Raw genomic sequence first — 26,751 nt, forward strand, 5'->3', positions numbered from 1 at the left:
AGCTGGAACCTCCACAAAGGACCCCCACAGGCAGGCAGAGGAGGGACAGAAGTCCCCGCCCTACAATGCCTTTCCCTTCAATCAAGCCTCTGCCCCGCCCCTCCATTGTGACGTCAGCTGTTATCAGGTGGGCTCCCCAAGCCCCGCCCCAGTGGCTGGGCTTCGTCAGCTGCTATCCGTGGGCTCCCCAAGCCTACGCCCCCTTCATGATGACGTCAGCAGCTACTAGCAAGGCTGCACGAGTGGAGCCCCGTCCAGACCGGGGGCGGGGCTTCCGCGGGGAGGCGGGGCCACCGCGGCTGCCGACCGCCGATTGGGCGAGCGGCGCGCTTGACCCCGGGCCCGTCTCCAGGGCCGGTTGCCAAGGGAACGAGGCCTACCCGCCCGGCCGGCGCCTGCCTGCTCGTAGTTGGGCCCGCGACATGGCGGCGGGCGACCGCTCCGGTCCCGCGGCTCTCTTGCTCGCCCTGCCGCTGCTCCTGTTGCCGCTGCCGGAGCGGGCCGGGGCACGGCTGTACCAGGCGGGGGCGGACGGGCTGGCGGTGCTGGGCGCGGACTCGGTGCGGACGGCGCTGCGGGACTCGGCCTCGGCCTGGCTGGTGCAGTTCTTCAGCTCCTCCTGCGGCCACTGCGTCGCCTTCGCGCCCCAGTGGAGGGCCCTGGCCGCCGACGTGCGCGGTGAGCGGGGGCTGCGGGGTTCCGGAGGGGGGAGCTGTCCCGGGCCCCCCTCTTGCCGCGGCACCCGGGTCAGCGCTTGGGCGGCTCCGGCGAGGGAGGCCTTGTGGCTCCGGCTGAGGGCGCTCGGCTGGCGGGGCCTCCTCCTGGGACCGCAGCGGGCTGGCCCGGCCTTCGGGGAGCGCGGGGCTCGTGCGCTCCGCGCCGGCTCAGGCCCGTTCCCCGCGGCGCTCTGGAGGGCCGGAAGGGCTGCAGGCAGCGCGGGGGGAACGGAGCCCGTGGCGCCTCCTGCTGGTAGCCCTGCGGGAGGAGCGGCTTCGCTCGGGCTGCTCAGCGGGTACTGGCGGAGCGCGAGGGGCTCCCACTGCCGAAGGAGCCCCTGCCGGGCCTCTGGCGCTCCCGTGCGCCCCCAGGCGTCTGCTGGCCCCTGTGAGACGCCACGTGGGCCTCTGCCCGATCCGGGGAGGCTCTCCTGATGCCTCCAGCCCAGGACTTTGCAGCCCAGTGCAGCCCCTGCTTACTGGGAAGCTAGCTCCAGTCAGTCCAGTCCAGCCATCTCCAAGCACTGTGCCGTGGCACACTGGTGTGCCGCGAATGGTCCCCAGGTGTGCCACAGGAATTTGGGGGAGGGTCACTGATCAGTAGCACCATTCGGGGATGTGAGCCCCCATTGACAGCGCAGTGTGCCTTGTCCATGGTCAAAGGGCTGCTGGTGTTCTTTGACCAGTCTAGTGTCTTGCCTGTGTGCAGCATGCTGAAAGGGCTTGAAAATCACTGATAGGCACTGGGAAGGCTGCAACCTGCACTCTTCCTGCTCCCAGGGAGCAAAGAGGCTCTGCCGCTGCCTGTGCTGCATGAACCAGTCTGGGCTCACTTTAGTGCTCGGCTTTCATTGCTGTGCTCTTGAGATCAACCTTAGTGATGAAGTCTTTGCAGCCTAGACTTTCCTGCAGTTGCCATCCTGCGCCAAGGAGGCATCATAGCCGGAGCAGCAAACATTCTGTGCTTACAAATCAGAATCTGGTGCTGATGGTGCTGCTGCTCTGAATTCTGCAACTAAACACACTTCCTTATGAGGATAGGCTACGGCGTTTGGGCCTCTTCAGCCTAGAAAAGAGGCGCCTGAGGGGGGACATGATTGAGACATACAAAATTATGCAGGGGATGGACAGAGTGGATAGGGAGATGCTCTTTACACTCTCACATAACACCAGAACCAGGGGACATCCACTAAAACTGAGTGTTGGGAGAGTTAGGACAGACAAAAGAAAATATTTTTTTACTCAGCGTGTGGTTGGTTTGTGGAACTCCTTGCCACAGGACGTGGTGACAGCATCTGGCCTGGATACCTTTAAAGGGGGTTGGACAAGTTTCTGGAGGAAAAATCCATTATGGGTTACAAGCCATGCTGTGTATGTGCAACCTCCTGATTTTAGAAATGGGCTATGTCAGAAGGCCAGATGCAAGGGAGGGCACCAGGATGAGGTCTCTTGCTATCTGGTGTGCTCCCTGGGGCATTTGGTGGGCCGCTGTGAGATACAGGAAGCTGGACTAGATGGGCCTGTGGCCTGATCCAATGGGGCTGTTCTTATGTTTTTATGTTCTTAAAAGCATTCAAATTTCAAATCCAAATGCCTAGCAAGTTTTAGGGCTCAATCCTATCCAATCTTCCAGTGCCCGTGCAGTTATGCCAATGGGTTGTACGCTGCATCCTGTGGTGGAAACGTTTGTTCCCTTACCTCGGGGCTGCATTGCAGCTGCACTGGTGCTGGAAAGTTGGATAGGATAAATAACCCATAGTTATTTACTAATTTACTAAATTAGTTATTTAGTAAATTACATAGTTATTTGCTAAAGGAAGCTGGACTAGAAGCTGGGCGTATGGTCTGATCCAGTGGGGCTGTTCTTATGTTCTGTGTCCTGGCTTGTTTTGAGGAACCATTTGTTTTTACCCTTGCCACCCAGGCCTACCCTTGAACTCTTTGGGGGCTGTTCAGGCATATTGTTTGGTAAGCTCATAACAATGCCCAGTAGAAAGCCAAACGGGCAGTCAGGCGCCCAGAAACAGGTAGATTATAATATAGACGATCCTACACTTAAGGTGCCAAGTTTCAACTTACGTCATCAACACTGGAAAACTTTGAACAGGATCCTACATGGTGTTTGTCAGGACTCAGTGTTTAAATGGGGGCTGGTATCTACCCCTCAGTGTGATTGTGGTTTCTCCCACCAAACCACCAATGTGGTTTCTCCCATATTGTGTCTGGCTGCAAACTGAGGGCGTATACTGGCCCATGGTCTGACTTTTTCAAAGAAGTTAACTCTGTCCTTGAATGGCTGCATGAACGGGACATTTGATCTAGTTCAGTGGTTCTCATACATTTAGCACTTGAACCCACTTTTTAGAATGAGAATCTGTCTGGACCCACCGGAAGTGATGTCATGACCAGAAGTTATGGCATCAAGCAGGAAAATTTTTAACAATTTAAGGCTACAATCCTACCCACACTTACCTAGGAGTAAGTCCCATTTACTGTCACTGTGAAAAGAATATACATAGTAGCTTGTGAAGAGTCCAGAGCTGTAGCATTTCCCCAGATGCAGTCACATACCAAGGTAGCATCAAGTTTACTATATTAAAAATAAAATATTGAAATGAGTGTGGACCCATCTGATATCAACTCACAACCCACCTAGTAGGTTCTGACCCACAGTTCGAGAAACACTGATCTAGTCTAACTGACATATAAGTCCAATATATGCCATACACTAAATAAATAAATAAAGGTCATAACTATAGTTTTCCTGTAACCTGAAAACAGAGCTGTTCAGCAGGCCGTGTCCTCTGCTTGCACGCTGCCTTTGCAGATCACAGATTCCACACAAAATGTGCATGTTGGAGGCAATCTGAAAGTTTAGACCTGGTTGGGAGCCCAATCCCATATATTTTCTCTACTGAGAAATGTCCCATTACAGTTGATCGACTTACTCCAAGGGAAGTGTGGATAGGATTGTACCCATAGTTCCCTTCTGGCTGGCCTATCTCACAGTAAGAGTATTGCTGGTGATAAATGAATCACATTAATCTATTTGTGACCCTGAAAACAATTTTTATTAATGTGGCAGCCCTGTTTTTCTCACAAAAGATATTACCGATGGATCTCAATCTCCAATCTGGGGCCTAAAATGCAAAGGGAACCTGCACATAAATTGTCTGTGGGAGAACAGTGGTGAGCTGAAGCATAGCTGCCTTTTCTCTAATGCTCCCTTTGTAAATGCTGACCCCCTCGCCTCCCAGCTGGTGCACTCCAGTTTTTGTTTGGAGGTGGGCCTGCATTTGTGAGCCATTTGCATTGGCTTTCTACAGCCCCCCCCCCCCAAATCCATTGTTGCTTGAGGGCCTGAGACAGGTGGGAAAGGGAAGAGCAGTGGTGAATCATGAATGAGACTGGCAACCTGAAGCCAACTTCTGGAGCTTGCAAAGTTGCCTATTGTCTATTGTGTGCCTGCCTGAATGCCTCCCCATCTGCTGCTCAGAGTTGCTTGGAGCTACCCTGATGCCTGCTCAGCTGCACAAGAGCAGTCTTCAGTTGGTCAGTGACTGGCAGAGTGAAGAGCAGAGGTTGGGAAAGAGGCATTTCTGCAGCAGCTTAAAGTTGAGGACTCTGCATTTTTCCTGTATGTTTTCCTCTGGAGGCAAGATGTGTTTTGTGTGTGTGTGTGCTTTTTATTCCTGGTATTCTTCACAAAATGACAAGATCTGCAAAATCAGTTCTGCACTCCAGAGCGGTCTTGAGATTTGTGTTTCTCACAAGGTACCCTATTGGAACCTCTTCCTTTCACGTAACACGCCATGTAACAAAACTCTTTTGAAACGTGTGAGTTTGGAAAGCAGTTGTGGATGTGGCAGGGGGACCTGCTGGTTAACCCTGGGCCATTGAAAGGACCTATGAGAGTCCTGGGCCTCGGGCACATGTTTAGATTTGGGGTTTTTTTCATGTTTATGAAGCGAAGTGGTGATGCAGGTGTGAACACTTTGCCCCTTTAGATTTAGTGAACTGGGAAGATTACCAGTGCTTTAAGGTAAAACATGATACGTGCCAGCAAGATACCAACGCAGTGGTGCAAATCATTTGAAAGGTGCACCAGCTACTCTGGAAGCTCTCTCTGTTTTGCCCGCAGGAATGAGCAGGTGGGCAGGTTGTTTTTGACATAGTAGTCTGAGGAGGTGGTCACAGAGGCACTTTGGGGGGTTTTGAATGTGTTTGATAAATACAAATCTCCTCTGTTTTCTTCTGAGTGTGCCCACACACACCTGTGGGAGTGTATGCCTATGGGGAAAGTGTAATGGTGAGTGAAACTGGGGGGGGCCAATTCCAAAGCCCCCCAACCCTTCTTCCCACTGTGGTTGTTCTCTGTTTCTCATCCCTTCTAGTCAGTATTTTTAGAAAATAAGCTCACCCATCAGGCATGTTGTTCAGAAGCATATTTAGCCAGGCCCTTAAACTATATTATAAGTGGCTGTGTGTATAGGAAAAGCAGAGCGTAGAAGTATTTAAATAAATTCAGTTTGGGGTGTGTGTTTCGTTTTTTAAAGAGATTCCCTGAACTACATTTGATCTTTCAGTTGTACTGGTTTCAGAGCTTATAAGAGCCGTCAGGAAAAGCCCCTTGCGCTGGTCCCACAATCTTCCCAGCTGCTGTCCGTCATCTCTGCAGCATATTTGGGCCTGATTTGCTTGTGGCTCACCCACTTTCCCCACCACTGTGTACCCTCTTACCTGGTGTAATGGCTCACTTGAAAAATACAATGTAAGTGGCAATAATAACTCAGCAGCCTTTGACTGAAATGCATCTGAAAAACATCTTTACACTTCTATTGGTCATTTGCCATGTCAGTTGAATTGCAGTCCCAACTAGACTCAGTTGTCTGCAACAATGTAGGCATCTAGGGAGACCCCTGAGTGCTTCCTTTGCCACTTGGTTTCTGAAAGGGAAGGAGTTTAGAGGCAACATGAAATCTTATCCTGACTTTGTTTTAATTCTGCTTAGTGCATAAAATGTGCTTGCCTGCCTCTAATGGGGTTTACTGTGTCTGTGCCCTTGTGGGGAAAAAATGAGGATTGAGAAGAGCTATTGGATTTAGATTGGGTTATTATACCACCTCAGTGTAGCTTCTTACAAGATTCCTTCTTCAGCATTTTCACTTTAAAAAGAAAAACACGTTGGTCTGCAGAAACTGCTTTTTTCTGCCACAAGAAGCCAGTGTGCTTACACTGCTGGTCATCTCAAGTGACTGAGTAGGGCTGGGAGCGGGGTTGGTAGGATAGAGCAGGGGACAGAACTCTGTGGATGGAACGCTGACCTCCTCCTTTAGAGGAACGATCTCATTTCTAGTGTCTCTCCACACGGGAGCAGGAGACTGACCAGCTGTCTGGTTGCAACCATTGTCCACTGCGTTTGCACGAAGGGGGTGGCTGAGCAGTCTGCCCTGGAGTGCCATTCTCTTTCCATTCTTTGCTAAACATGACAGGCTCGGGGGGTTGCCTTTCTGGGTGCCATTAAATGCCAACAGCTGGGTTGGAGTCTGCCTTGTAGAACCACAGCACATGTACCTGCTGCCGGATGCTCTTGGCTGGCCATGCAGCAGTTCCTTCCTGCAGATGGTTTGGGTGCCCCTCTCACTCTGAATCCAGTTCTGCTAATCACCCAAGTGGATCAGAATAGGGCACTGCAGTCTTGGTGCCTCTTGCTCCTGGAGAAGTGGGGGAGACAACAGGAGTGCAAGGACCTTTGTGTGGACCAGCTGGTGTTGAAGCTTCTGAAACATGCAGAAGTCCTCTTAAAGTTGGCTTAAAAGTTCAGAGCTGAGAAGGTGCTTCAAGGAAAAAAAAGATTGAATGGGCAGAGGGAGTGTTTGCAAAGTGGTGGGGGAGGCTGCTCTCTTCCGTCTGTGGGAGAAGTGGCAAGGAGGTGGCATGGAGTGGCCGCTGCACTGAAATGTGAGAATGCAGTTCTGCTTCCTTTCAGATTGGGATCCTGCCATCAGAATTGGAGTGCTGGATTGTGGGGATGAGAAGAACTACAAGACGTGCAAAGAGTACGGGATCCAGTTCTATCCCACCTTTCGGGTGAGCAACTCCAGGCAAACCAGGAGATTCACAAATGCATGTGCTTTTTTTTGTTTCTTATTCTGTGAAACAAACTGGTGACTGCTTGATCTTCATGCCAGACATTATGTTTGGCAAAATTGTTCTGTGGCCCTCAAACCCCATAGCCAGAAAAAAACAAAATGGATTGGTGGAATCCAGCCATCAGACTTTCTGATTGCGAGGCCCTGCAAGGCTGAGTTCACTTCTCATCAGTTGATCTGGTAGAAGATCTGATTGGCTATCCCAGCATCTCAGTTTAAAACTTGAAGCAACGGAAGCATTTACAGTCTTCCAAGTAACTGATTTCTGCAACTAGGAATCCCAGCTGATTTTATACATTTGCTCAGGACTGTTTATGTGGCTGTGACAGACTTTATTCTCTTGGAAAATACAGGTTGTATCCAAAGAAAGTGAATCTTGACACACAGCCCAGTCGTAACTCACTTCCTACGTGGCAATGCAGCAGCACCCACAGATGGCCTCTGCTCTACCCCATGAGGGAGCTTTGGTATGTTGAGGCCTCCTTGGGGTAAAGAAACATTTGTTCTCTTGCTCCGAAGTAAGCCCCAGCAGCCTCCTTGGGTCAGCTTGGACCTGCACCAGCTGTATATCTGGCACAAGTCCATGTTGACCTGTAAAGGTGAGTTAGGCCTGGGAAGGGCGTTAGGATTCTGTGGGCACCTGAATCCTAGACCCATTCTGCCCTTTTCTGTTCTGCCCTACCTTCCATCCCATCCTGCTTCCCCCTGCCAACCTACCTTGGCCAGTGGATCTTTGGCCATCCATTGGTACATGGGAGGCCACTCTGGCAGTGCGTGCTGTTGGCACCTACTGGACAATATGCAGTAAAGTCGTAAAGCTCGTTTTGCCAGCAGTCCGCCTGGATAGGATTGGGCCAAAAGTCCTGTTCAAGTCTCTGAGGCAAATTAGTGGGATTTCCATGGAAATTAGTTGTTACTGGACTGAACCCTAAGAAAATTAGTTTATCTGTATTGGCCACAAAACAATGGCAGTTTTCTTCTTAAAAGAAGCTTTTACTACCGTGAGAGTTTCAGACCGTGTTGCCTGCTCTTCGTGGGTAGCAGTGATTCAGCAACAAGAGCAGTGCAGATGCCCCAAGTGCTCAGATTTTGCTTGACGGCCTTCTTTATACTATATACTTTATACACATGTACTATGTGGGCCAAATTCTTCCTAGGAAAGTTTTGCCTAATCTAAGATTAGTTTAAGATTATAGGCTGACCAACCATGGAAAAATCTATGTTCACCAAATTCCCCCACTATTAGGGGTCATTCCAGCACTGGAATGAGGGAAAGTCAAATGTAAAAGAGTCAGAATTCTGGCAGAATTTGGGCAGTTAGGATCCTGCAATCCCTGTCTAATTGCTGGCAGGACTGCCAGTGTAATTTGTCAGTAGAATGTGTTACTGCAGGGTGTGGTGGTGGCCACCAGTTTAGAAGGTTTTCTAAACAAATCTAAACACTAGTGTTCTGAACAAATCAAGGGCTGCTTGTCATGGTGACCCCTTTGTGCTCCCTCTGGGTTCAGCAGTAGCCTGCCTTTGGCACATGCCTTTATGCCCTACTTGTGGGCTGCCCAGAGGCAGCTGCTGTGCTACTGTAGGAAGCAGGAGCCTGGGCATGGTGGTTGAGCAAAAGTCCCTCCTCCTACACCCTGTCTTTGATAGCCGCCTCTAGATCTTTTTCTGACAGCCTCTGGATGAAGCTTGTTGAGGCCGAAGCCCACTTGCTGGAGTCAAAGCACAGTCAGGTGTAGGGAGCTGCCTATTATGGAGTCAGCCTGTCAGGGACCACCAACTGATTGCTCACAGTGCTCCAGGGCCTGAGATGGGGTTATCCTTCATCCTGCCTGAAGCTGTTGGGGTGGGGGTTGAGCCTGGGATCTTCTGCTCACAAGGCTGAGACTCTGCCACTCAGCTTCTGCCCCTCCTGCAGCAAAGCTCCTCCTCCTCTCTGATGGTGGTCTGTGCCATGAGCAGTGATGATGGCTTTTCTAAGCACCATATTTCCTGTTTTTTGTCCTTTCACAGTATTTCAGAGCTTTCACAAAGGAGTTCACAACTGGAGAAAACCATCACAGTAAGTAGACTCCGCACCACACGAGTGTCTTCCCTCCGGCATGTTGGTTCTTGTACCCTGTCCCATGAGACTCCCGGATCCTAAGAACAGACCAATCACTGAAAATTTTATTGGGAAAGCAGTCTCCTAACTAAGAGCTTCTTGAGGGAGTATGTTTGCTCCTATGGTGGCCTCTTTCAGGGCCTTGCTGGGGACACGGTAAATTTTGGTTATCTGGGTTCATTCCCAGACATGTGGCAGGGCCTGAATGTGCCTATGTGGCACTCCTCTCACTTCCCCTCGAAGAGGAGTGGTGGCAGCGTCAGGCAGGGTGTTCCAGGCACAAAGGAGCACCTGCCTTACTTAACTATGAGCCTCTGCAGCACACTGCTCCCACTTCCAGCCCAGGGAGGGGCAGAAGATGGTTTTTTCTATGAACCTATAAATTATTGGTGAGCCCACACGGGGTGCCTGTCTAGCACTGTAAGTTCTGTGCTGTGATGGCAACATTTAGATTTTTACCCTGCCTTTCCTCTACTGAAGCAGATGCCAAAGGCAGCTTTTGCTCTTGCATTCCCTCAGTGTTTTTTTTAATAAAAAGAAGGAAGCTAACTCCCAAGGCCAGCAACATGAGCATGTGCAGAGTGCCCTTTTCCTTGAGTGATGGCTAAAGGAGGCTCCATCTCCCTAGTCAGTTTCTGTGAATACCAGGTGCTGGTGGCAGCATTGGCAGGGACGGCTTGGCTTGCCAGCTTCCTGCTGAGGCATCTGATTGGCCACTGTGGCAAACAGGAAGCAGGACTTGTTGGGCTCACTCTGGTCTGGTCCTGCAGGGCCTCACTTTCTGAAACGTATTCATGGCCAGGCCAGGAGGAGGAATTATACATACATTGTTTTTCGCATCTTCTGTTCTTACAAGTGGGCAGTGGAAGGAAATACCCATGGAATTGTTGCAGTGAGCGGTTGCTGTTTCTCAAAGGGCAGTTGGTGGTTCTGTGGCCCCCTGATGGGTGGAGGTGGCAATGGCAACTGGACCTTGCTGGCATCTCCTCTCCACAGGGCAGGTGGCAGTTCTGTGGCCTTCTACCACTACACACCCGTGTCAGTTTCTTTTAGAAGTGCCTCTTTGAAGTCTCTTGGCAGCACTGAGCCACTCTGGCCCTTGAGTTACTTCCCAAGAATTGGTTTGAATCATCACTCCCACATCCCTTGCAGTGTGACCACCCCATCCCCATACTGACAAGTTTGTGGGTACCATCTTGTGCCTGTAAGACACAGGCATGGCCAGGGACGAAAGAGGTCTCAGGGGTCCTCATGGAAGTGCGATGTTCTCTCCTGCAGCAGGTCCGGATCGGGCCCTTCAGACAGTGCGTCAGACCATGATCGACTTCCTGCAGAACCACTCCCAGGAAGCAAGGCCCCCCGCGTGTCCCCCTTTGGGACCAGTGGAGTAAGTTATTTACAATAAAGCAACGGGGTGGGTGTGTGTCTGGGAGAGAGGGAGGGATACTGGCCATCAAGCGGAAAGTGTTTGCAGAAGCGCTCTTTGTCCCCTGGGATGGTCAGCCTGGCCCAGGCATTTGGCAGCCTCTTAGACATTGGGGAGCAGCAGTATGCAAGAGAAGCTTCCAAACTCCAGCCTGCTGCGTGGTGATTGCTGCTGTTATTACAAACAGGGCTTTGTCACCCCCACCCCCTTTCAGCAGTGATTTGGAATTTTCTTTCAAAGCTTCCTTGCCCACAAACGAAACTTCAGTGGGTTCAGGGGTGTGGGGTGGAGAGAAGAACCTGCCTTGGTAACAATATGAAGAATGTACCATGTCAAATGACTGTTTGTCTCTCTTTCCACAGGTCGGAGGAGGTGCTCTCTCTTTTTCATAAAAACAGCCCTCATTACACTGCCATTATCTTTGAGAGCGCCGACTCTTACGTTGGGCGAGAGGTGAGGTAGTTTTTGGAAACCTCATTCCCTGTGGAACTAAATGTGATAGCGTATCTTTTATTTTAAGTTATGTGTGCTTATTAAGATGGTACTTTTTGTGTGCTGAAATCTTTATTTTATGTGTTGGGAATGAGATAAGCTTCAGTGGTCCAGCCCAACTGGACTTGGGCAGAAAGCCCGGAAGTGCTCACGGAAGTGCAGTGTTCTCTCCTGCAGCAGGCCCAGATCAGGCCCTTCAGACAGTGCATCAGACCATGATCAACTTCCTGCTTTCAAAGGGGTGTCTCTGGTTGCATAAAAGTCCTTCTGCACTGGATAAATATTTGCCAAACAAGTTCTTGGCTTTGCAAGCGTGACACCTCTTCGGTTTTGAGTGGCAATTTGCCTCATATGGCCTAGGAAGCAATTGATCAAGCCATGCTGAAAGGTGGAAGGGGCGTGGAGATGACAAGAAACCCTAGCTCACAGGGCTTCTCCATCTTCCAGGCCATGACTTTGCACTTCAGAGTTTTGCATTGCAGGTTGTGTGTTTCACACATGTGCCATGTTTCTGGTTGTTCCACTGAGGCCCAGTCTGAGAGCATCCTGAAAACTGCTTTTTGCCATTAGGACCTGGTCCTTTTGGACCCATGCAGTTGTGCTGCATGTAGATGGAATCCATTAGTCATATTGCCCTTGGCAATGAAATCTGCCCCTCAATGCCTTCGGTGCTGCTGTCCTTTTCTTGCCCTTTCCCACTCCTTTCCTGTCCTCTCTTGACTCCAAGAAGGTTCGACTTCTCCAGCTTAACTCTGCAGAAACGGGGTGTTTCTGTGTTCCTCCTGCTTCCCAGGCCTCTCCAGCATTCTTGATAACACAGATGATGATGGTTCTTTTCAGGCCCAGAAACATGAAGATCTCTGTGCTTTGTCTCCTCCAAGATTTGGCAAGAATCTTGTCACTGTTCATTAAAATCTGCTCTCTTCTTTCTGCACACCAGACCAGAACGTTACTTCACTCTTTTTCTGTGTTATATTCCTCCTTGGATGTTGTGATGGGTTCCCTGCTGCTTTGCCAGCCTCTGCTCTTCGGTCTCTTCACAACTGCTTGCTCCTTCTGGCTGTATCCCTCCTCCCTCCCATTCTTTTCTCCAGCTTTCCCCACCCGTTTCATTTCCTCTTGAAGCTTCTAGTACTTCTGAATGTCCCCATTGTCCTTCTTGTCTTCTTTTCCTTCTCAAGCCCCTCCCCAGACTTTGGTTCTTCAAGTCCCAAATCTGAGGTCTCCCCGTCCATGCCCAGCGTGTTTTCCTTTTCCCTGCAACTCCCTGTCACTGGGGGACCCTTTTCCTGTGCCTTCAGGCCCAGCTGTTCCTTCTGGCTCATCTTTATTGATCCTCCTTTCCTTCCTCTATAGGTCTTGCCATCTTGGATGGTTAGTCTGCAGGCAGGGACTGTGTTTTGGTGTGTGCAGTACTTTAAAATTAAGTGCTAAATCATTAGCAGGAAAGACAGACTATGTAGGTAGCTGCAATGCCTTGGGGAGGCATCTCGGGGGGGGGGCTTATCCCTGCTTCTGCACTGACAAACTAGCTAACCTCTTTCATGGAATGTGACAGGCAGGCAGGTCCCTGTTTGGGCATGAATTTGAAGAAGCCTCCCTTGGATTTAAAATGTCAAACTGGTGAGAGGGAGACAGGGTAGCAGAAAGGCAGGCAAACAGCTATGCTGAGAGTTCCCCTCATTCACTGTTCAGATTTGGACTCAGTTTCTAAAAGAAAGAAAACTCTGTCTGGTCAGGCTTTGTTGTAACTGAGGACTTTGTAGTCAGAGAAAACCAACTTGTACCATGTTGAACCCTTGCGGGTCTGTCCAACCTGGTCTGGCACAGTGTGACTGGGAGCAGCTCTCCAGGTTTCAGGTGTGGTCTTTGAACTTTGGGTCTTCTGCATGTGAATCAGATGCGCTTCTCTGAACTCTCGCTCCCCCCCAATGTCAAGTTCTCCTTATTGCAGAGACAGTAAGAGATGAGGGACGCTGGATGCAAGAAAAAGCCTAGATGTGTGGCTTTTCACCAATCTGAGCAGTGAGATGTTTTTTCCCAGGACCTGGCCAAGAAACGGATTGAGGCCACTCTTTCCCTAGGGTTGCATGAACATAAGAACAGCCCCACTGGATCAGGCCATAGGCCCATCTAGTCCAGCTTCCTGTATCTCACAGCGGCCCACCAAATGCCCCAGGGAGCACACCAGATAACAAGAGACCTCATCCTGGTGCCCTCCCTTGCATTTGGCATTCTGACATAACCCATTTCTAAAATCAGGAGGTTGCGCATACACATCATGGCTTGTACCCCATAATGGATTTTTCCAGCTTAAGGCTTAAGACTGCCGTCCTGTACTTGGTTGTCTGCAGTGAATTCCTGTGGGAACTTGGTCTTTGGCTCTCCAAGTGCAGTCGCCTGGCCCGCTGCCCCCCACATGTGCTGTCTTTGAAGCAGGACCAAACTTGCAGAAATGTCAGTAACCTGAGTGTCTTTTTTCCACCCAGGTGATCTTAGACCTGATTCAGTATGAAAACATTGTGGTGAAAAGAGCCCTGAATTCCGATACGGCTTTTCTTGAGAAACTGAGCATTACCTCAGTCCCTTCCGCTTACCTGATCTATCAAAATGGATCCCATGGTTTAATTAACATGTAAGTGTCATAGTGTGCAAGATTTTAGCACTGAGTATCAGGGGCTTCAATTGTCTTAGTCAAAATGGCCACTATTTTCAATTCAGTCACTGTCACCACCCCCTGCCCTGTGGGGCTCCGATCTTGTTTGAACGTTCCTGAATGTGCCATGTGCCAAAATGAAAGTGGTAAGTGCAGGGTAAATGCATGCATTGATTGGAACTTGTGTTTGAACCCTTCACTTTGAGTTACAAGGCCTTTCCAACAGGCCACCTGTTCAGAGCAAATGTGTGTGGCACCAGCTAGAGGGAAGCATCCTAGCAAGCTCTTTTTAACTAGAAGTGAGCTACATGTGGCTTTGCGCAGCTTCCTGATGCGCAGCCAGTAGACTCATGCTGCCTGCCACTTATGGTCTGCTCAGCAGTTTAAGCTGCAGGTGGCATTTGACTTACCAGCTGCTCTGATTGTTGCTTTAATCAGTGCAAGTTCTGTGTCAGTACATTTCCAGGCATTGGTAGTCAGGTAGCCCTGCTGCTCTGTTAAGAGTGCTGGCAGCTAAGCGACCTGGCTAAAGCTTCCACTTGATGTCTAAAGCATGCTCTTCTTGCACAATGCATTGGCACTCCCTGTGTGGCAGATATCCATATGGGTACCTCAAAAGAGGTGGAAATGGTGCCTACCTGAAATCAGTGGGGCCTCTGTATCAGTTCTGTATCAGTGGATCAGTTCCAGGACAGGCTTGAATCGGGGGGGGGGGGGTCCTGGTTTGCAGTGCTGCAGTGATCTGCCTGAAGATCGACCAGGCCCTCCAGGGATAGCATCAGCCTCTTTGTCTCCTCAGAAGCCCTTCCAGAAGTGACTTCCAGTTCATGCTCACGACTTCTGGTTATGTCCAGGAGGTCCCCTGAGGTGCATGCTTGGCATCCATGGTGGCTCAAATCTATGTGGATAAGGAGGGCCCACTGTATTCTGGTGGGGCTCGCACTCTGGATTCCATGTTCCTTTTCTGGTTGTGTGACATGGGGAATTCCAGCAGATACAGTTCTGTGGCTGCTACAGTGTGAAAGTGAGAGAAGTCCCACAAACTCCTATGGGGTATAGTAGCCATATCAAGAAGCAAGTAAAATGTAAGTGCTTGGAATGGAAGTTGTGTCTCTTCCCCCCCCCCCCAATGCTGATCCTGTTGGCTCTTCATAACGGTGTGTGGCAGACTCCTGGGATCACTGTGGGGAGAGGAGGCAGCCAGCAGGCACAGCTGAAGTGGCTGAGCTGAGCAGGTGCCCAGTGGGACGGTGTCTCCAAACTTCATTCCCTGGGCTCTGCTCTGCTCTCTCTGTCCGCTCTGACCTGACATGTGTGGGCTGCTTTTTTTCTGAAATGGAAGCTCGCATATATATTGAAGGAAAATGAGCAGAACTGAGGCCTCTCGACCTTCCCGGCTTGCGTTTACTTTTAACCCTTCCACTGTCCTTCCATACACAGTTTGAAGCCTCTTCGGTCTTTCTTTTCTTCCTATTTAAAGTCGCTGCCTGGTGTTAGAAGGAAGCTTTCTTCACAGCTCCCACTACCTGCCCAGCAAAACAGAGAAGAGCACATCGACACCAAGGAATGGAAAAACTACGACAAGTAAGTGCCACTGGGGTTCTCCTGGGTGACCCAGCTGCTGCTGTTCATGGCCATTTCTGTCTTGTGCATCGGATAACCTTCTGTCCCCTCCTTGGAGGGCGTCTCCTTCAAGCCTTCTTGACCTTGTTTCTCCAGTTTTACACCACACTTGAAGTATGTGTTGCAGCATTTGCCTATATTTTCTTTTCCCTTCCCTGTTTTCCCCTTTGTGTTAGATTGTAAATACCTTTGGAGGGCAGAATCCTTCCTCTGTGGTGCCTTGTAGACGGATGATGGCCTGGTTTGAAATGTTCTTAATTGCTCTTTGCAAAAGGCTAAGCAGCTGTGCTAGTCTATTGCATTAAAACAGCTTCTCCAAGTCTAACCAACTTTTATTTTTCATATTTTTATACCCTTCCCTTCCTCCAAGGAGCTCAGGGTGGTATACCTAGATCCTGCCTTCCTGTGTGCCTTTGAAGCCATCTAGTTCAGCCCCCTTCTTGAAGCAGGAAAATATATCCAAAAGGGACCCTTTTGCAGGCCCCTTTTCAAGTAGGGGCCCCTACTTTTATGCCTCCAGTGAACCCCATCCTTCCCCTTGGTAATTGGCACCGTTGTTGAACTGCTGTTAACATTTCTTTTTTAAAAATGTCCTGATATCCAACTGACATCTCCCCTCCTGCAGCTCAAGCCCACTAGAACTAGTTCTGCTCAGTTGCTGTGGCAGGCCTAGTGCCATGGTTTGAGCACTTGGCGAGCTAACTGCCAGTTTGGTGTGGAGCCTTTGGATAAAGCCTCAGCACATATTGGTCACTTGTGAGAAGATGCACTAACCTTGGAGCAGAAAGATAAATCACCACATGAAATGTTAATTGCGCCAGCTTTGAGTCATTTCAGCCTTCCTGATCTGTGCAAACAGAATAAACCTGCCACTGAACAAGTTATGTGCGCCTGTTTTTCAGGTCCAAGCTGTATATGGCCGACCTTGAGTCAGGGCTGCATTACCTGCTCAGGGTAGAGCTTGCCACTCACAAAACTCTGGAGGGAGCTGAGCTCAAGACCTTCAAGGATTTTGTTATGGTCCTGGCCAAGGTAAAATTGTTTGCCGTTTTTGATTGCATTTGCAGAACTGCCATAAATCTAACAAGGGGACTGTTCTTAAATCTCAGGGACTGTCTAATAAAGCAAACTTTGATGCATTTATGTGGAGGGAGGAGGATTAATACTGACCAGTCTGATAGACCCTTGCAAAAAGTTCAATTAAAACTGGCTGCTGTCTTCCTTGTTAAGAGACTGAAGTCACCTGTCCTAGTGGCAGCTGGGAATCCAAAGGCTTTCTGGGAAACTGCTTGATGTGGGACCTAGAGAAGGTGCGGGATTCCTGAAGACCCTTGACGTTCTCTGCTCAGCTTTTGGCAGAGAGTGTTTGAAGCAACACTGGAGGTTGCAGTCAGGGTGTTTGTAACTTCTAAAATGTCTGTAGTCTATTATGAGAAAAAATGGCATCCTCTCTTTCTGGGGGGTTCTGAGGTTATGGCATCAGCGTGACTCAGAACAGAGCAGAACGGACAGTGCAGACTTAGAGTCTCAAAATGGACCAGATTTCATGTTCTGGAACAACAGATTTCATGACTATATTAGGCTGTGCTTCTCTGTTTCATTCTGTACATCAGTTTCCTGTGTTTGGCAGTGGATTGCTGTGAGTGTATATTTTGGTTATACAGCAGGGGGATGATGACCTCTGGAGGTGCTGCTGTGCCCTCAGTAGCTGCCACCAAGTCTGGTCTCCCCAGATTGCTTTTGTGGATGTGTCCTGCTGCCCTCCTGGTGACTATTCTATCTGTTCTTGCTTTGCCCTTCTTGGATTTTATACCGGGCAGGGTTGTATTGGATGGCCTTTGAGCTCACGGCATTTGCTGCCCCTCCCTCAATGCCTCTGTAGAGACACCCCCATCTTCCCGACCATCACTGAGGAGGTCAGGTTGTGTGGCAAAATAACGTGCTCTCTAGAGCAGAGCAGTTCTTGGTATGCAAAAGTTAGCCACCCCACGCGTAAAGCATGACAGACTTCCTGAATTGGCAGGCAGGCCTGTATGTAGGGCAACTAGTTGGAGAAAGTGGTTCAACCTTCTGGCCTGCTACCAAGCCAGGCGGTGAAACAGTTTGTGAAACAAGAACATTTAGGAAGTGAAAGCTGAAAGTGCCCCAGTGAGCTGCATTGTGTTGGTATACGTTGTGGGCTTGGCTAGCCAGATTGAGGAGAGTACCCCTAAGGAAAGAGTGAAGCATGGGTTGTCCCGATGGGGCAGGGTTCAGACAGAACTGCTCCCCTGTTCCTGTGCGAAGTCCAGAAATAGCTGGCCATCGACTTGAGAAAGGGAGAGTTTCAGAGTCCTTCTGAGCTGCATTGACTAACGCAGTTGACTTGGGTTGCTGTTGGTGAATTTGTGACGGCTCTCGTGAGGCAATCTTTGTTCTCTCCACCACCACCACCCCTACACAAATGTGCCAGTCTGGAGGAAGGGCAGGGTCAGGCAAGAGGCAAAATGTGCACAAACCCAGAGTGCCTTTTCCTGGACTAAAGAGACTCTGTTCAGTATCTCTGGCGACAACCCCGTCCTCCCTCTGCAAAGAGTGGCTCAGTTGTTGCCCTAGCTGGTGTTCTGTTTATGTATTTATAAGCTCTGCCTCTTTTTACTAAGATTTTAACTCCATTTTGCTGGTCATAAATAGTGTGAAAACAGCTTGGCTGACGCCAGATTACAGGGTGTCTTACGCTGTACTAATTTTCCAAAGAATAAGCACTTAGCCCTGCTCTAAGTCGCCTGAACTCTCTGCTCCGTTTTCTGGTCGCGGATTGCGCCTGTTGGGGGATTAATTTCTTGGCTGCTAATGCAGCTTGCGGCAGGGCTGCCTTCTCAGCGCTTCTTAAGACTGGCGCTTCTTTTGGGTTCCGCGGATCACCCTGGGGAAGGCTGTTTGGGGTTTGCAAGCAGAATCCTGTACGGATTCTGTCTGAAATCCGCCTTCCTTTATTCCGCAGTGAGGTTTAGGCCTAATGCTGGTTCTGACCTACTAATCCTGCAGTATCCAACACTGCCTGAGCCCAGCAATCCTTGGGGCAGATGCCTTGTAGACTGCTCCGGCTCTCCCCTGATCTGTAACAGAGCAGGCATTCCAGATTCTTCTTGCTTGTTTCCAGCCCCACATCTTGCGAACAGTTCTGTCAGTGTCTCACTCATTGACAGAGGAAGGGCTTTGTTTGCAGCCAGTCTTGTATTACGTAGGTGTCTAAAAAGAAAATAGTTCTTTATCCAGTGTGTAATTGATCTGTGGAACTCCTTGCCACAGGATGTGGCGATGGCATCTGGCTTAGATGCCTTTAAAGAGGGATTGGACAGATTGATTGAGGAAAAGTCCCTCACAGGTGGCATGTCATGAGGGCTTTATGCAGCTTCTTCTGGTTTTAGAAGTAGCCTCTCGGTGAATGCCAGGTGCAAGGGAGTGGCCACAGGATGCAGAAATCTTGTGTGCTCCCTGAGGCATCTGGTGGGCCACTGTGAGATGCCGGAAGCTGGGTTAGATGGGCCCCCTTTGGTCTGACCTAGCAGGGCTCTTCTAATGTTCTTTAAAAGGTTGGTTTGCTGAGCAAGCAGAAGAGGTCCCCTCTGTGTCATCATTCAGCTTGTGCCCCTCAGAAGTCCGCTCTTTTTCCATCATGGGGTAGTTCAATTTTCCAGAGGGAGAATACGAAGAACCACTTTAGCCGTGTCTGGTAGTGAAAGCAGAGCAGAAAGGTGTGACTGACCTGATCTTCTTCCACACAGCTTTTTCCTGGCCGTCAGGCTGTAACCAAATTGCTGGAGACCTTGCAGGTGTGGCTGGTGAGCCTCCCGTTGGAAAAGATCCCTTATGATGCCATCCTAGACTTGCTCAACAACAAGATGCGGGTGAGCCCAAGTGAGCCTTTCGTCAGACTGAGGAGGTGCGGGGGCTGCTGCTGCTGCTGGCTGACCTTTAGGCCATAACTGGGCTCCATGCCACCCATAGTGTTCTTTGGAGTGGTCCCCAAGGGCTGCATCTGTGACAGAGCCTTCTCTTGGCTGTGGGTATGGCCATGTGAGGACCACCTTGGCTGCAGGTGGGTTTGGAGCTGTGGGAAGTTTCCACTGGGCAAAGAGGCACCCTGAGCATTCTTATCAGTAGCAGGGGAAGAGCAGCTGCTCCTGTTCACCCCAGCAGAGTATCTCTTGGTGTCTTGAGAGTGTGACCTTCTTAGGACAGGCAACCACCGTTTCATTTTATTTTGCTAGGTAAAGCTAGTTAAAGTAAAGGTAAAGCTCTTGTGAGCTTTTTTCTATGGTCAAAAACTGCATATATTCTTAACAGCCATCATTAAAATCCCAAGTGCAAGACCTTGGGTTTTAGTGGCTCCTGGCAAGATGGGAGAGGGTGTGTGTGTGTGTGTGTGTGTGTGTGTGTGTGTGAGAGAGAGAGAGAGAGAGAGAGAGAGACTAGACCAAATGTGTGAAAAATCCTCCTCCTTTGCAAGAGCTTCCCTGTAAAGTGGAGAGTTGCTGTCCTGCTTCTGTCCCTCACATGTGGGAGCAGAAACTTGAAAATTCGACATCAGAAACACAGAGGGCCTGGAAGTGAACAGTCGTGTCAGTGCTCATGATTTGAGTCATAAGTTCTGTTCCCTCCTTGAGATTTGATTGATTTGTTTTCGAGAGCTGGTTCACTTTCTTCTTAACGTAAGTAACCTTATCACCTGTCACGTATGTCTCAAAGTGTGCGACTTTGTGACTCTCTTGCCGTTCCTAGATTTCTGGACTCTTCCTTCCCAGCCGTATCCAGTGGCTCGGTTGTCGGGGCAGCCGGCCAGAGCTGCGAGGCTACACCTGTTCCTTCTGGGAGCTGTTCCACACACTGACAGTGCAGGCAGCAGTGCAGCCTGGGGCCTTGCTCAGCTCAGGTAGGAGACCGTGGTCGGCGTGGGAGACAGTAAAGAGCAGCCCAGCTCTCTTGCTGTACAGTTGAGCCTCTGGAAATGGCCCTCTGCTGCATCAGGCTGCTCAGCACAACACTGGCTGGTTTTTTTCCACCAGCCAGGAGTTGCTGACAGGAAGTGAACTCAGTGCAAATCGGGCCCAAACCCTGAGCATGCACATCCCCTGGCATGCTGCTGCAGTGGTGGGCAGCTGGAAGCAGTGCGTTTCAGGGCATTGAACAGTGCTGGCATTCCAAGGATGTTTCCCCCCTTCATTCTTGCATGCAGTTGAACTCCGCTCCTTGCCTCCCTCCCTCCTCTAGCAGGTACCTACTGAGGACTGTTTTGAACATCACACAAATGCCTCAAACTGGGTTACCATACAGTTGGGCTGCAGGAGGGAGCCATATGTGATCTCCATTTCCTGGCCAGTGCCCTAGAATTGTGCACACACTTAAAGCTGTTTGTTGGTACACACAATTGATGTCACAAGAGCTCTGTAAGTAAGATTTGACACAACCTGCTGGGGGGGTGTATCGTTCCTCTCTCCCACCAAAGCAAGAGAAAGCGACCAGCTCTCCATTTTTTACTCATGGCTAGTTTAGGTCTTCTGTACAAGAAACTTCCTGGAAGGAGGGAGTCTGAGGAGGCCTCCTCAAGCCTTTGGGAGTCCTGCATGGGTTTTTCTTGTCCTGCTGCCTTCCTCCTTCCCCCTCTGGCAGTTACAGCTTGATGCAGAGCTTGTCTAGCGCTCTGTGGCCCCTGTGGGGGGTGCGTGTGTCTCATTGTCTCTCAAGCACACGTTGCCCTTTTCTGTGGGGAGACACATGTCATGGAACACTGTGAGAAGAGCTGGAAGCTAGCTGGGCTTTTCCAGGGCTTGGCTTCCTGTTCCTTTGCAATGGCTACCCAATTGTCCTGAACTCGAATTTTGGATGAGTTCTTGGCTGGTGGTTGCATGTTGGGCCAAGGTTGAAAGTTTAGCTTATCCTTGTGTGGAACTCATGAGTGTGTGTGTGTGGGGGGGGGGGTGCTCTTCAGCACACTTAGCCAATATGGCCAAACCAGGCCATATTTCTGATGATCACATCTTACAGCGAAAGAATTGGGTCAGCTCGAGGCTGCCGGATTATGTCTTGGGAGGGTTTCCTCTCCTTATTGCTTGTTTTAAATCCCATCTACTAAAAAGCCTGATTCGCCCCCTAATCCTTCCAGCCACAGGTGGGGTTTTATGCTTCTTGCCCACTTTAAAGATTAGGGTTACCCTGAATTGCAGCAGTTTTCGAGAGGGAAGAAGAAAGGGGGAGATTATACAGTAAGGCGGCAGCGGCAGCTGTTTATAAAAGACACAGCCCTGGGTGAGTGGGAGAGACACAAACACAGCAGGCCTCTGGGTGGCTTTCTCTGTCAGATAAATGGCACCTTCATGGGCTTGCTCTGCAAAATACTTCTGCTTCTTGAATTAAGCAGTTCTGTAGTAGCAGGTCTGCAATAGTGCCAAAATTTGGCAGGTGAGTGCACAGTCAGCAGGGAAGAGAGAGACCCACACTCTTAGTGTCTGTGCTGCCTCTCCCTTGCAGCTCACCCACATCAGGACTGAGTCAGCTGGGCTAGAGTTCCAAGGGGAGACTGTGGGGGGTGGGGGTCCTGTGCCAGGCACACCTTGTGCTCTTGACCTCTGAGCCCTTGATTCATGCAAGGCAGTAACTGTGAAAGTCGGGCCTTCATGCCTTGTGCATTCCTTGTAGAGAAGCAGGGTTGTTTCAGTCATTGCTGTACCTGCCAAGGGCACTTGAGGTCCAGATAGTCCAGAATTGGAGATCTGGATGCTTGAGAAAGCGGCGAGCCATCCAAGTGGCGGAGAGAAGGCCCTTGTTTCTCACCAAGAGCCCAGTGAAATTCAGCATGACTAAGCCCAACAAATGCCACACTTTCCAACTGTCTCCGCTGAGCCTCTTGAAGCAGGTTGATTGGGAACCCAGACATTTTTCTCTCCCCCTGAGCCAGAAGCCCTTGTGAGAACCCATTTTTCTCACTCTCTCTTGGAACAATTTCGCAAGTACTTTTGAGAGTGCTTTAGAAAGATTTTGCTGCCACTGCCACCACCTGCTCAAGAGTCTTTTTTGCCTTATCCCAGAGGCTTAAGAGCAGGTTGCCACAGCTTCACTACAAAATAGGTCAGAAAGGACTTGAGGAAAATGAAAATGTTTGAGAGATTGTAAAGTTGAAAAGCAGGGCGGGGAGCTTGGAAGGACAGGCAAGCAGGTCAAATGGTTGTGGTGCTCCCCTGATGCAGAGAAGTGTGTCACAAATGCTTTTCCATCACATAACTGGAGAGCCAGGCTTTCCTGAGTCAGTAGTCATTCAAAGGGTGCAGAAGCATGGCTAGGATTTGTCAGGTGGATCATCTTTTTTGGCAGGTGGTACCAGCAAAACCAACCCTGCTTCAGGGTCCTTGAGTCGTGTGGCCATGTTCCTGGTGCCAGCACAGTACACTCTCTCTCCTCCCCCCATGCCTTTAGGGGCATAGAGCTGCTGGCAGGCCCTGATGCCGGAATGTGGTGCTGCTGCTGAGTCAGCTGGCCTCTTGCCCCAAAACAGAGCCCCAGAGGACATGCTCAGTTCTCCTCGACTTGACAGGGCTTGTCTCTTGCTCCCTGCAGGCTTTGAAAATGACCCTCGGGTGGTCCTGCGGGTCATGCGGAACTATGTCAGGGACTTCTTTGGGTGCAGGGCCTGTGCGCAGCACTTTGAAGAGATGGCCAGCGAGTCCCTGGACCTGGTGAAAACCTTGGATGAGGCTGTTCTTTGGCTCTGGGAGAAACACAACGTGGTCAATGCCAGGCTGGCAGGTATGGGGTCCTCTGCCCCCCGGAAGCTGTGTGTTTTCCTAATCTTTGTGCCACTGTAGTTTTTTTATCTCTCCCCCTCTCTCTGAGAGAGGGAGGGGAGGTATGAACCACCACAAATTGTACTGACTCCGTTTAAAATGTAGTTGGCCCATTCTGCTTGAACCAACCTTCATGGGTGGGGAGCAATTTGAGTGTCAGCAAGGAAGTACCCAGTGGTTTTTTTAATGTGGGACATCCATGTTTCTGAGAACAGGTGCCAGCCAGTCTGAGGTGTGCATCCAGTGTGGCAACCTCAGGATGCTCAGAGTGAGCAGGCATCAGGCTGGGGGGGGGGGCTGCTTTGTTTTCACAACTAGAATCTAGTGGCATCCATGACTAGCCACATCCCATGAGCCGCATCCCATACGATGGGATGGGCTCCACAGATAGGTACAGGTGTCAGTTGCTGCAGGTCAGAGATTCTGACACCAGAGTCTCAAACAGCTACGCAGAACTGGCCAAGAGCAGTCAGAAATACTGATAGTTTACAGCTGAGGAAGACAGAGAGAGAAGCAATCAGTTCAGCAGCTGCCTTTTGTTTCCTTTGTGTGGCTTATTGATCCACTCCTCTAAACCTTGTTTGCCCAGCACAGCTTGCTGTAGAATGAGACAGATCAGAACTGTTACCCTGCACGTGCCCGATCTCGTCTGATCTTGGAAGCTAAGCAGGGTCAGGCCTGGTTAGTACTTGGATGGGAGACCTCTTAAGAATACTGGGTGCTGTAGGCTTATACCATAGTCTTTCGAGACTGAAGGCTGCCAACCATTTTTTTTAGAAGACAAGCAGGAGATTAAAATATTGCTGTGAGTCATCTGTGAGACAAGCAGGGAATTGTGTGCATGTGACCAGGGATAGCGGAGGCCTGTGTGTGTGTGCTTTTTTAAATTGTGCAGCAGTATCCGAGAAGGGAGCTCTGTGCCCTAGTGCCTGTCTCCCCCTCAGTAAGTCACTGGGTTTTAGTTAAAGTGCAGAGCAAGTTTACGTTTTTACATTTTAGGGTCCAATCCTATCCAACTTTCCAGCTGTGCCAATGGGTGAGAGGCAGTCATTGAGGCCTCCTCAAGGTAAGGGAATGTTTGTTCCCTGACCTCAGGGCTGCATCAGTGCTGGAAAGTTGGTAGGCTTTGGCCTAGTTTAGGAGCCCTGCCCGGAAGTGTGCCAGCAGAAGCCTAACTTTGTACCTTTGGCTCTTCTTCTGTCAGGTGACTTGAGTGAAGATCCCAGATTCCCTAAAGTCCAGTGGCCAACTCCAGATGTTTGTCCTGCGTGCCATGAAGAGGTGAAAGGCTTGCACACTTGGAACAAGGCCCAGGTGTTGCAGTTCTTGAAGCAGCATTATGGCACCGACAACATTCTGTACTCTTCCACAGAAGGCCAAGTGGGTTATGAGGAGCGAGAACTGCCAGAGGCCTCGTCCTTGAAGAAGCAGAGTGGGAAGCTGGAGGACAAGTTTTTGGGTCCAGAGAAGCAACTGGATCCCAAGCGAAGAGCCAAGGACCACCCTGGGAGAGACCAAGGCCAGAGGGCAAGTGTGGAGGAGATGAAGCAGGCTGTGTCGTTCCTGGGTGTGGGTTTCTCCAATCTGGACATGAGCCTGTGCATTGTCCTTTATGTGGCGTCATCCTTGTTCCTGATGATCATGTACTTTTTTTTCCGGATGAGGTCCAAACACTGGAAAATGAGACATCCTCGTCCCTATGTCTAGGACTTGACCTGGAAGCCAGGTTTCTGCCTGCCGGTGATCTCGGGTGGTGCTCGGATGCAACTCTCATATTTATGATCAGGGATACCTTTTTTACTACCCAGTATTTTCTGTCTGGAAAATGTGTTTTCCCACCTCATTCATGCATTTCTGGTCTAGATGTCCAACCATGGAGATCTGAGAATTGGAACATTTTGCTGTCTGACCAAATGCAAGCAACACAAGTTTGCATAAGAGACATTAAAGTGTTTCTGGTCATCTTGTCATTGTGTGCTTTGGTCTGTAACACTCTGGGAATTTCTGTACCAGGACTTAGGAGGAGAGAGTCCCCACTGCTTTGCTCATGAGTTTGAAAAGGCTGCTGTGGGACACCTTTGCCACTCCAGCCTTGGTACTCTCAGCCACTGGAAAATGTGGGTGTGAAGCAGATTTCAGACTTCTGTTGCCATACAGAGCATGGAGCCCTGGGCCTAATCGCCACTGTGGTGATGTCTGGAATTCCCAGACTGTATTGTCCTGTTGCTCTATGACTGTAGATGGCACCTATCCTGGCAGTGGTGGAGCCCTCTGTCCAAGGACTGGAGAGGGAGCGTGGCATGCAGCCTCGCAAACCTGGCCTTGTGCACATTTGATTCCCTCGTAGGTGTCATGGAGCTGTCCCCAAAGTGTCAGTTGCTGTCTTCCAAAGATACTGCTCTATAACCCTTCTGGGGTCATCCCAATTGCTGGGATTCCCTTGGTGCTCAAATGATGCGGTAAGCCAACTAGCTGACCCCCCTCCCCAGCTCTGTATGCCCAATTCCAGCCCTTGGTAGCATCGGCTGCAAGTAACAGTTCTTGTCTCTGGCCAGAAAGAAGCAGGCCACTAACTTGGAAAACTTAAGAGGCCAAAAGGGGACCGTGGAAAGGTCAACAATGTGAAAACAGGTGCTACAACTTCAAGGCAACATAAGCACAATTCCTAGGACTCTTGCCTCAGGCTCAACCCTACCTTGGATTACCTCTACTCTGGCAGGACATCTTGACACCACACACTCTGGTTCAAATGAATGAGCTCTCTTGGAAATTAGGGAGAACTTGCACCTGACATTCTACCTCAGAATGCCGGATGCTTCTTTCTGATTTCCTGTCCATCTGTGATAGTATTACTCCATTCCAATCACCCAACAAACGCCAGTTCTCAAAAGGCAACTCTATAAGCTTAAGCATAAGTTGTTTATAAAACTTTTTATCCTCATTAGGTGCATGCACCCCCACCACCATAATTTTGGAACCATTTATAATTACTTGTACTCCCACACATCTACTCAAATCATCTGATATTACAAGCTCTGGCTTAAGGTGTGACTTAATATATAAAACAACTCCATTTTTCTTTTTATCATTTGCTGATATAAACTCCTCCCCTAAGGATTTATAAACCAGGTATTTTGTATCCTTTTTCATTATATGTGTTTCTTGTATACATGTGATGTCATTCTTTGATTTCTTCAAGTAATAAAATATCTTTTTCCTTTTCAGGGGGTCATTGACCCCATTGACATTCCATGTTAACCATTTACAATCCAAAAACTTGGAGCTTCTGTTTCTTCTATATTTTGCAGTTCTTTCCATTGGACTAGATGGGCCTATGGCCTGATCCAGTGGGGTGGTTCTTATGTTCTTATGTTCCCTTCCCTTTCTTTCCAAAAAGTCTCTCATCTTCTGAATGGAATTCAACTTAAACCTTTGGCCTTTAAATATAAATGACACTCCTTCTGGAACTTCCCATCGAAAGGGAATCCTTTTATTTTTCAGCTTTAACACCATGGGGGAATAATCTTTCCTCTTGCATAAAATCCTGGTAGGTATTTCTTTTAGAACCATTATATGTAGATGGTTCCACCTTCCATTTTTGTAGAAAAATGTTTTTGAAGAACTTGATCTCTTACTGTCCTTTTAACAAAATGGACCCCCACATCGCTTGGGAGTCCTTGTGCTCTAGCAACTGCAGAGTTTATTCTATAAACTCTATCAATTTCCTTTTCCATAACTTCCTCTTCACATTCCAAAAAAGTTGCC

The 26,751-nt window shown here is 49.5% G+C and overlaps 1 protein-coding gene across 1 annotated transcript; it reads left to right on the top strand.

Annotated features, from left to right (window-relative positions):
* The first annotated feature begins 393 nt into the window (after positions 1-393).
* QSOX2 (quiescin sulfhydryl oxidase 2) lies at positions 394-26,109 on the top strand. Its single transcript, XM_066610664.1, has 12 exons — positions 394-678; positions 6,706-6,806; positions 8,879-8,927; positions 10,248-10,356; positions 10,758-10,848; positions 13,377-13,522; positions 14,984-15,127; positions 16,069-16,198; positions 18,934-19,056; positions 19,931-20,081; positions 22,760-22,948; positions 24,191-26,109. Exons 1-12 carry the CDS (start codon positions 423-425, stop codon positions 24,691-24,693), a joined length of 1,992 nt encoding a protein of 663 aa, XP_066466761.1. The 5' UTR covers positions 394-422; the 3' UTR covers positions 24,694-26,109.
* Positions 26,110-26,751: the final 642 nt, after the last annotated feature.

The sequence above is a fragment of the Tiliqua scincoides genome, chromosome 16 (genome assembly GCF_035046505.1).
Source record: "Tiliqua scincoides isolate rTilSci1 chromosome 16, rTilSci1.hap2, whole genome shotgun sequence".
NCBI lineage: Eukaryota > Metazoa > Chordata > Lepidosauria > Squamata > Scincidae > Tiliqua > Tiliqua scincoides.